Source organism: Phocoena sinus, chromosome X (genome assembly GCF_008692025.1).
Source record: "Phocoena sinus isolate mPhoSin1 chromosome X, mPhoSin1.pri, whole genome shotgun sequence".
Classification (NCBI taxonomy): Eukaryota; Metazoa; Chordata; class Mammalia; order Artiodactyla; family Phocoenidae; genus Phocoena; species Phocoena sinus.
The window spans coordinates 42783747-42794387 of NC_045784.1; the positions used below are offsets into that span (position 1 = coordinate 42783747).

A 10641-nucleotide genomic window follows, 5' to 3' on the forward strand; every position below is an offset into this window, starting at 1 on the left:
TTATGCACCATTTTTACAAAAATGCTGCCTTTTATAATTGTCCATGTATTTACCTTTACTGAGATCTTTATTTTTTCATATGGCTTCAAGTTACTCTCTATTGCCCTTTCATTTCAACCTTCAGGACTCCCTTTATCATTTCTTTTTTTTTACCATCTTTATTGGAGTATAATTGCTTTACAATGGTGTGTTAGTTTCTGCTTTATAAGAAAGTGAATCAGTTATACATATACATATGTTCCCATATCTCTTCCCTCTTGCGTCTCCCTCCTTCCCGCCCTCCCTATCCCACCCCTTTAGGTGGTCACAAAGCACCGAGCTGATCTCCCTGTGCTATGCAGCTGCTTCCCCCTAGTTATCTATTTTATGTTTGGTATTATATATATGTCCATGCCACTCTCTCACTTTGTGAAGACTATTTCTTAAAATAAACCTTAAAACTTTGGTTTTTATAACATGCAATATATGAATCACCAACAACTGTTGTAGGAACACTGTGCTGGGAGTCATTCACACTCCAGCATTGCCTTAACTGTCTAGTAGAGGAGAGAAACCTGCAACCCACACAGTGACACAAAGCAGAATGACAGAGGTGTTGTGAGAAAGCTGAAAAAGAGGAGCAAGGGGTTTGGGGAAGGATTCCCAGTGGGGCAGGCACCTGAGCTTAACCTTAAAAGGTAAGCAGAAAGTTGACAGGCAAAAGCAGACAAATACAAAACAGACAAGTACAGGCAACTCTCCCCCATCCTTTATAATTCCAAGGTTAAAAAAAGAGGAACACCACTCACTATTATAACTATTTCCACAAGTGCATTCAGAAGAGAAGCAGGTCACTTGGTTGGAAAGGAAGTAGAGGGAACTTCCCAGATGGTGATGCCAAAGCTGAGTCTTGAAGGGTGAGCAGGACTAAGCAAAAGAGAAGGACAAGCCTGAGCAAAGGCCTGGAATGTGGAAGCCCATGCTGCATTGACAAGAGAGTGACTATCCAGGATGTCCTGAGTGTTTGACACCTGGAGGGCCTGGGAAGAGGATTTGTCTATCACAGGAAAGTGGGGTCCTGTCATAGAGAACTTTGATGGGCACACCATAGAGTGGAGAACTGATTCTGAATACCCTGGGAATCCAGGGAAGATTCCCAAGGAGAATGGTGACATAATTTTTTCATCTGTGGCCCTTTGGGAAGACAACCCTGGAGGCAAAGTGGATTAGCCAGCCACATCTCAGAGGTGGGAGTTCATTATAATGTAAAATAAAGGAAACCTGAACTAGGGCTTTGGAACTGGCGATGAAAGAAATCAGCAGTAAAGAGACAGGAGATATTGGAGAAGTAGGTCTGAAGTCAGAGGTGAAGAGCAAAACGCTGTCCGAGATTCTTTGAATGAGCCACAGTGATGAAAAATAACTCAAAGGGAAGTTAAAAGTTTAGCTGGGACAAAACAAGTAGTGCTTATAAACATTCACAGCCATAGAGAGGTAGTAATGCTTTCTTTAGAGCTCACAGACTGCTTCTTAGTTCAGCTCGAATTTCTCACCCCTTGCCCCAATCCCTAAACTGGATTTGATAAAAACTGTAAAGATTTAGTAGGGGATACTGTTGTAATTTATCTTATGACAGGGCCGAAAGTAAGCTCATCACAAGGGATGAATTGTGCCGAAGCACAGCAGTAGAGGGCTGCCACTCGCTCAGGCAAAACAGCGCCGTCTGTCCTGCTGTGATAGCTTTTATTAAAGCGTTATCTACGTTTACATTTTAAGACTTGTTTTCTTAACATTTCAGAAATGCCAAAGCAGCAACCAACGTTTTTATTAATTATACAAGCAATAATTGGCTTTCTTGAAAACATGCCGTGCTTCGTCCTTGAGCACAAAAGCACCACAAAGTTCCCACCATTATTTTGATTATACTGAAGTAGCACAAGGACATTTCCTTGCGTTCCCACCATTCTGATTATACTGAGGACATCTCATGGATCAGTGCCCAAAGCACTCAATGCTTCTTCGCAGGCTCCCGGTTTGCGGGGTGCGGGGGGGCTCAAAGCATTCAGGACTGTTCACAGCTCTGGCTTATTCGCATGCCCCCGGTTTGCCGGGCGGTGGGGGGGCTCAAAGCAATCAGGACTGTTTGCAGTTCTGGCTTATTCGCCAGCCCCCAGTTTGCTGGGGGGGGGGGCTCATGGGTCACGTCTCCTTTCCATGTCCTCAGTTATTCCACTACAGGATACTCTCTTTAGAGGCTAGGCTCGAACCAGGACAATAGCTTCTTAACAGCAACATCTTAATATTTTTGAACTTTGCTTTTCTACATGATGACTAGTTAGATGCAACTTTAGTGTAAATTACAGCATTTATTTGCTCTTATCTTCAAGGAATAATATGCAGCCAGGTAAATTGCAGTAATTTGCCACTTTGCAACAACACCAGGCAAGGCACCTGATCATCAGTGGCTACTGGACACTCTTGTGTGTCATGTGTAAGCTGGGCACTGCGCAACCAGTAGTGAGCAAGACCAACGTTGTCCCTGCCTTCATTTCTAGTTGAGGAAGATGGGTGTGACAAAACAGGTGTGAGGGGTTCAGACAATGCCTCCATTTACTTCTTAATTTCAAGATTAAAATAAAAGAAACATTCTTGCTATATAATTATGTCCACAAATTCATTCAGAAGAGAGGCTGGTCATCCAGATGGAAAGGAAGCAGAGAGAGCTTCCCAGATGGTGATGCCAAAGCTGAGTCCTGAAAGGTGAGCAGTGTGATTGTAATCTTTCACAATGATAATGTTTTTTTCTATTTTACTTTTGTTTTACTTTTACTAATATATTTTTCTTTATTTCCATTTTACATCATTTTAATCATGTATTATATAAGATTGGAGTTTTTACATGTTCATGGTGAATCAAATCATTATAGAATGACCCTTTGAACCCCAATTAATACTTTTTGTCTTAGTATTTTTAGTCTGATATTAATATAATTGACCTTGCTTTATTTTGATTAGCATGTACCTGACAAATTTCCTTCCATCCTTTTATTTCAAACGTTTCTGTATCCTTATGATTTGCCAGGTTTGGCATAAACAGCATATGGCTAGACTTGTTAATTTTCATCCAAAATGACAATCTCTGACTTTAACTGGAGAGTTTACCCCATTAACAATTTTTTATTACTGATTATGTAATAAAGTATAAATTTCAAATATGAACTTATTACTACCTTCTTACATTTTTCTTTCTATTTTTCCTGCCTTTCCATAAATCTTTTTCTACTTTCTCGACTTCTAAAAGCTGATTTACTTGTTTTTCTTTGTTTTTCTCATTGCCTACCTCATGATTTAAATAGCAGATAGTAAAATGGTACTAATATGAAATTATTCAAAATAATTGGAAATGATAAAGGGATCAGTTTTCCTGCCACATACAATAATGCGGTGAAGATCCTCTGATGTGTGAAGCAGTGAGGCGCTGGTGTCAAAAGAAACAAGTGTATCCTTCATGGCGCACAGAACAGCGTGCACGTAACTATGGTTTCTCTGTAACCATTTGTTTCAAACTTTGGGCTGTACAGCAGCTCCGTTATTAAGGGTCTGGAGCAAGTGCAAACACTTCGGGAAGGGGTGGCGCTAAGATCTATATCGGACCGGAAGTCGCTTTGCTGCCGTTTTTACCTCAGCTGCCTTGAAGCCCTCCTCCGTGTAGCGCCTTCCGGGCGCCGAGGTATCTTGTGAGGGCATTGAAGACGGAGGGGCGGGTGACGGGGTCGTCCAAGGGGATTTGGGGGTTGATAACGGGTGTCTTTGGAGTCAGTATGGGGACTTGTTCGAATTTGAGTTGAGCGCTCAGATCATTATTTTCTGTCTTCTTATATTGTCAGCTGAGACCACAGATGGGTATGTATTGTTTTCGTTTTCGTTAAGCTCTAAGTATTTTCTAATTTCCGTTATTATTTTTTTTACCAAGAGTTTAGAAATGCCTTTTCAATTTTCAAAAGTTAAGGCTTTTGTTTCTAACGCAACTTATCTGTGCCCTGTGTGATGCTTATTCATTGGAAAGTGTTCAGACTTCCTTTAAGACTAAGGCCAGGGTGAGTTTTTATTAATATTGCATCTGTAGCTCGAAACTAGTATGTGTTCTCTGGTTGATAACTGTCTTAACCAAAACGTGTGTATTCTTTGTGTGTGTGCTTGCTCTTTTAATCTTTGAGAGTAATGATTTGCGTGTGTGTGCAAATGCACACAAACATTTAAAAACATTTGTATATTTATATATTTTAGTAGGCGTTACTGGGTTCAGGTAGGAGTAGTTTTCAGAATAAAGACTGTCAAATTATTCTAGGTGAGTGAGTCAGGGCAGACAGCGCAGTGTGGCACGTGCAAGTGGGGGAGGGGGCAGGGCTTGGCATGGCTCAGCACGTGAGAGGTAAGGCAGAACAGAGTACGTACAGGAAGTGGGGAGGGGTATATGAGGCTGAGAGTCTGGGAGGCGGGCAGGGCCTGGCAGCGCATGGGACCCACAGGGCTGGGAGCCTTAAGGCAAGACAGAGTGTGTCCAAGAAGGCAGAGTCAGGCATGTGGAGCCTGGAGAGACTAGGCAGAGTGGGCGGGACAGAAAGGTGGGCGGAGCATGTCTGAGGGGCTGGGCCGGCTGGGCAGAGGAGGCTTGTCTGGGACCATGGTGTAGGGCAAGCAGGGTAGCAGGTGTGTCCTGGAGGGTGGACAAGGCAGGCTGAGCCCTCTAAGTGTAAGGAGGTGGAGTCTAGCTTTTCTGGGTGGATATGCAGGGCCTTATGAATTCGACTGGGCAAGATGCAGCCAGATGGACTAGCCAAGTGTGTCTGGATAAGGTGGGCAAGCAGGGCCAGGTGGTGCCAGTCATTCCCAGGCAGGCAAGACCTAGTGTATCCAGGCAGGTGCTGTGGGCCCCAGCCACAGTGGCCAGAGGGTGAGGCCAGGAGTGTTGGGGCAGGGTGAGCCCATCCCCACCCACTTAGTGCTGACCCAGAGGCCTCCTTCCATCAGCACAGGAGCGCTACTTATAATCCCTGGTCTCTGGTGAATCTAGGACACAGGGTGGTTGGGGGAATGGAGCTGGTGCGAGGGTCTGCCCGTCAGTTCTTAACTGGGATACTCTCAGAGACTTTGCCATAGTCCCCCTGACAACTGCTCACTCGATCACACCTGCCTCAACTACAGAAGTCTGAGCTGTCCCAGAAGTACCAGGTGGGGGCAATGCCATCGGCAGTAAAGGAGGCCATACACCAGCTGTTGTCTGAAAAGGACCTGCCTCAGTACTGAAGCTTATACCAGGACTTTTATATACGAGATTCTTGACAGTCAAAGCCTGATGAGTGTATGGCAGGGCCCCTGCGTGGAAGGATAAGGACATTGAAGGCAGGGAGGCTCAGCAATGAAGAGAGAGGAGGCACGGAGTGTCCAGCGATCATTTAAGAAACAAATTGGGGAGACCTGTCAGCATTTTTCTAGCCTACAGCCCTGGATGAATGACACTGAGGACTTCCCATTCCTAGATTCTGCACTGCAGAAGCAGGCAATGGATACGAAGAAAAGGAAGAATTTGAAGAAAAAAGTGGAGTGGAAGGTGACAGAAATGGTGGAATGGGGGGCATGGAGGCAGAGGTTGGGGGCAGAATGCAAGGTAGTAGTACAGGGTTAGGGGGCTGACACTGATTCCCCTGCCCCTGCTTTGACCACTCTTGTCTCACAGAAGGAGAAGCAGCAGAAGCTCATGGAAAAGTCAGAAGACCCAGAGCAGTCAGATGCCGAGCACCCAGCCTCACTGCGGCAGTGCCTGGGACCTGGCTGTGTGCACCCCACCCGGCCAGGCTCCAAGTACTGCTCGGACGACTGTGGCATGAAGCTGGCAGCTGAGTGAGTGCACCTGGAGGTTAAGCAACAGGGAATAAAGTAGGGCATGATCTATGCCAGCTGTAAGTCCATCTACCCCGCTACCTATGTATCCTCCACCACTCGTCCACTCACCCACCTGTCCATCCACCCTTACATCCACCAACCCGCTGAACCACCCATCCACATTCTATCCACCAACCCACTCATTCACCCTCAACAGTGACTTACCCACCCAGCTGTCTAGCCATCCACCCAACCATCCACCATCCAAGCACGCATTCACCAACATTCACTCATCTACCATTCATTATCCTAAACATCCACCATTCGGTCACTCATCCATTTCTTCTTATTTTGATGCCCCCACATACGCATTCCATTCTTGCTGTCTCCCCTTCCAGCCGCATCTATGCGATCCTGCCCAAGCGCATCCAGCAGTGGCAGAAGAGCCCTTGCGTTGCTGAGGAGCATGGCAAGAAAATGCTCGAGCGCATCCACCGTGAACAGCAGGACACCCACACCCGCCTGAAGGACATAGAGTGCCATTTCCATGAACTTGAGGCCATCATTCAGCGTGGCAAGCAGCAGCCTGTGTGCAAAGATGAAGAGGTGAGTGGGAATGCGTGGGGTGGAGCAGAAAGGTGCCTGATATCTTGCCCTGCCGTCCCCACCCTGCACTGCTTTACTGGCCCTTCTACTGTCCTATGCAGAGTGACAAACGTGGCAGGAACAGCATCAACCTGCAGATCTTCTGTGTCTCCTGCGGGCAACCCATCAAAATGCAGGTTGCCCTGCGCCACATGGAGCACTGCTTCGCCAAGGTTGGAGCATTGGCTGGGGGAAGATGGGGCAAGGATGTTTTTGGCTGGGTGGGGTCCATGAGGAGGGGGGCAGGTTTGGTGCCCGGGTATTTGTTGTAGAAGAGAATACAACACACATCCATGGCTCTACCCATTTGTGCTTTTCTTCCATCCCCAGTAAAGGGGCCAAGATTTGGGCATCAGCCACTGGTGAGGGGGGGACATGGCTGAGCAGACAGGAGCGTAGGGTCCACAGCGAGCAAATGTGTTGTTTGGGGCTTTTTCATGGGAGGTCACGCAGTGTGTGTCTATCGTTCCTCCCATTTGTACTCTTTTTTCCCCAGTATGAGCGCAAATCGCCCTTCACGTCCATGTACCCCACTCGCATTGAGGGGTGAGTGTGAGTGCTACTCAGGGTCAAAGGCACGATGTGGACGAGGTCAGGAGCAGGGTGGGCAAGATCAAGGGCAGGATGTGGGTAGGCTCAGAGACAGAGGTGGGCAGATTAGCGGCAGGGTGTAGGTGGGGTTGGGGACAAAGTGTGGGCAGGGTTCAGGGTGGGACCACCCTCCTCCTGACCCTTAGCACCTCACTTTCACCTGTCCCCAGAGCCACAAGGCTCTTCTGTGATGTTTACGACCCATGGAGTAAGAGCTACTGTAAGCGACTCCAGGTGCTATGCCCTGAGCACTCGAAGGACCCCAAGGTGAGACTTTTCTTTCTCTACCTCATCGCCCTCCATTCCTCCCCTTCTCCCTACCTGACCACCTTCCTCTCGTCCTCCAGTGCTTGATTGCCTCCTATTCCTTCTTCCTTCTGCGTGACTGCCTTCTTACCTCCTGACCAATCCCTATGTATCCCCTCCTCCTTTCCTGACCTCCCCTACATCCCCCTCCTCACTGCCCAATCACTTTCTAGTTTTACTTTTCTCTCTGCCTGTTTATTTATTCATAATCTCCTTGCCTGACCCCGCAGGCCAACATTTCTCTCTCCCTCTGCCTGACCAGCCTCCGTTCCTCTGCTCCTCACTGCACAACCATTCCCCATTCTTCCCTTCTCCTTGCTTGCTCATCTCCCTTCTTTTCCTAGCCCCTGCCTGACCACCCCACAATCCCCCCTCTCTCCCTGCATGGTTACCCTCAATTCCTCTCTTCTCACTTGCTGACTTCCTTCCATTCTTATTCTCCCTGCCTCACTTCCCCAATCGCCTTCTCACTGCTTGTCATCTCCTAAATCCCTTCTTCTTCCCTGTTTGATCAGTCCCCATCCCTTTCACCCTCCCAGCCTTATTCCTCACCTCCCCCATGCTTTACCAACCCTCATTCATCTACTTCTCCCTGTCAGACCTCCCCTCCATCCTTCCTCTCCTTCCTGTTTGATCTCTTTCTGTTCTTCCGTCCTTCCTGCCTGATCACCTCCATTCCTACATCCCTGCTTAACTTCTTCCTCCATTCTCCATGATTGATCATCCCCCTTTGGCCCCCTCTTCTTTACCTAATCACTGAATTCCTCTCTTCGCCCCTGCTAGGTCACCACTCCGCATTCCTCTCCTTCCTGCCTGCCTGCCCTCTCTTCCCCTCTTCCTTGCATCCTGCCTGCCTGATCACCCTCCATTTGCCACCCTTCACATACCTCATCATCTTTCATTCTTCCCCCAGGTACTGGATGAAGAAGTGTGCGGTTGCCCACTAGTGAAAAACGTCTTTGAGCCCACCGATAATTTCTGTTGCCTCCCCAAACGCTTGTGCAGTCACCACTACTGCTGGGAGAAGCTGAGACGTGCCGAGGTGGACCTAGAGCGCGTGCGCATGGTACGTACGTTACATGGTACGTTACATGGTATGCCCCTTAGGGGCTGAGAGGCGGGATGGAATCCTAGAAGCCCCTTCTCATGCTTGCCCCCCACAGTTGCTCAAGCTGGAAGAGCTGGTTGAGCAGGAGCACAAGGTGCGCACAGCCATGAAGAATCGGGCAGGGCTGCTGGCCCTGATGCTTCATCAGACAATCCAGCATGACCCGCTCACCACTGACCTACGCTCCAGAGTAGACAGCTGAGCTCTGCTCAGCTGAGGTCCTGTACTCAACACCCTGTGCAAGGGAGACACTCTACGAATTCCTCACACACCTGTTGCTCTAATATATTTCTCAGGGCATCTCAGAGTTTCTCTGTGCTTCTCTGCTCCCCATTTAGTCTCCTGTCTCGGTCTACGCCTCCTTGAGGTGGGGTGGTCCTCAAAATCCCCCTCTTTCTGTCCGTTCCTGTATCCCCTGTCTCTTTCTTTCCTGAATCTGGGTGCGGTCAGGAGATCTGCCCTGCCCTCATCTCCCACCATCCTGAGTTTTGTTTAAAAACTTTAGAACAAGAGATTTTAATATCCTCTGGTGGCCCCTAAGCCGTTCTCTCTGGCCACAAACCCAATTCCGAACCTCCAGTGGTGGTGGGTGACAGTGCAGCTTTACTTGGGGGGTGGGCTACAGTGCACATTTGGGGGTGCCTGTGATGCCCACTGTGCTCGGTGCAGGACCTGGTGCACACCTGGTTTCCAGTGTCTAAGAAGTGGGTGGGGAGGGTGAGTTTGAGTTTTCATCTCTGTCAGAAGAGGGAGGGACAGGTAGGTTGCCCTGGATGTGCACTGAAATATGCAATCAGTATGCACACAAGATGTTGTCTCCCCTCAGCCTGTGCACTTTGAAGGCAATGGGAAATAGGAATATTGTTTATTGGGAGTCAACCCCGTATGGGGTTTAGAATCACAGAGTGGCTAAGTGTGGGCACTTTGGAGTCATCTGACCTCGGCTTAAGTATTTCCTGGTCATTCTATTTGCTAGCAGTGTGACCTTGGGACAACCAACTTAGCCTCACTGTGCTTCAGCTGCTTCTCTTGTCAAATGGTCCTAATGATAATCATTGTCAGGTAGCTCGCAAGTTTGCAGTGAAAATTAAATGAGGTACCTGATATTGATCACCAGGGCCTCAGGACAGGGGCAGGTGTGTCACAGGAGGAGCAAATTCCAGACTTGGTGTCCCTGAGACAGGTCACCATCCTCCTGCTGTGTGAGTACCATGGGGCTGGTGTCCCACATCCAGAGCCCTTCCTGTTTCAGTGGACAATGTGATGCAGCCGATGGAGGAAAGGTGAGATGGGAGGGTCAGCCCCACAGCCTAGAGGAGGGGGAGGCAGCTCCCTGCAGGGTGTCTGCGAGCGAGGTGTGGGTGGGGGTGACCACCGTCTCCAGCCAGGGAGACGCTCCCCCCTGACGCCCAGCACAGGCCCTTCAGTACTCACTGGCTCTGTGCATACACTCAGCTGATCCCTACCAGAGCCTGCTTTCCCCTGATCCTTGGGGATTTGCTGATTTCTCCTCTATCCTGATCTAGGGCAGAAAAATCCCTTTTCTTTGGAACTTAGAGAATGGCAGGGTAGTAGGGTGACCACGGTCTCTAGGGCCCTTCTGCTTCTTCCTCCTCCTCTCAAAGATGAGTAAAGTGGCCTGAGAAGGTACATGACTTGCCCAGGCCTCTGGGATTGTGAGTGACAGCAGTGGACTGGAACTTGGTCTCCTTACTGTGCCTTCCACCCTCACCACACAATAGCCAAGACCAAGCTTCCCACTAAAAGTTCCCCTCAAGGGATTTCCCTGGTGGTCCAGTGGTTAACACTCTGAGCTTCCATTGCAGGGGGCACAGGTTCAATCCCTTGTCAGGAAACTAAGATCCTGCATGCCAAGCGGTAAGACTAAAAAAAAAAATGCTCCCCTTGAGAGTCCGTAAACAGAGGCAGACGATGAGGGAACCAGACCTTGCCCCACAGTTCCCTCCTTCCTGTGGATGTTGTCACCTCTGGGGACAGGCTCATTTTCACAGGGGCTCAGGGTCATGTGGTCAGTAAGACAGTATATATGACAAAACTCTATTATTTTAGTTTTGTTTATTATACAGTTATATTTGTAACTATTACAAATATAACTATTTGTATAATAA

At 48.3% G+C, this 10641-nt stretch overlaps 1 protein-coding gene across 1 annotated transcript; it reads left to right on the forward strand.

The window, feature by feature from the left end:
• Positions 1 to 1285: 1285 nt before the first annotated feature.
• LOC116747073 (CXXC-type zinc finger protein 1-like) lies at positions 1286 to 8714 on the forward strand. The gene is made up of 10 exons (XM_032618899.1): positions 1286 to 1327; positions 3692 to 3882; positions 5476 to 5590; positions 5717 to 5880; positions 6261 to 6468; positions 6570 to 6680; positions 7004 to 7053; positions 7269 to 7365; positions 8318 to 8470; positions 8568 to 8714. The coding sequence occupies exons 1-10, from the start codon at positions 1286 to 1288 to the stop codon at positions 8712 to 8714; spliced, it is 1278 nt and encodes a 425-aa protein (XP_032474790.1).
• Positions 8715 to 10641: the final 1927 nt, after the last annotated feature.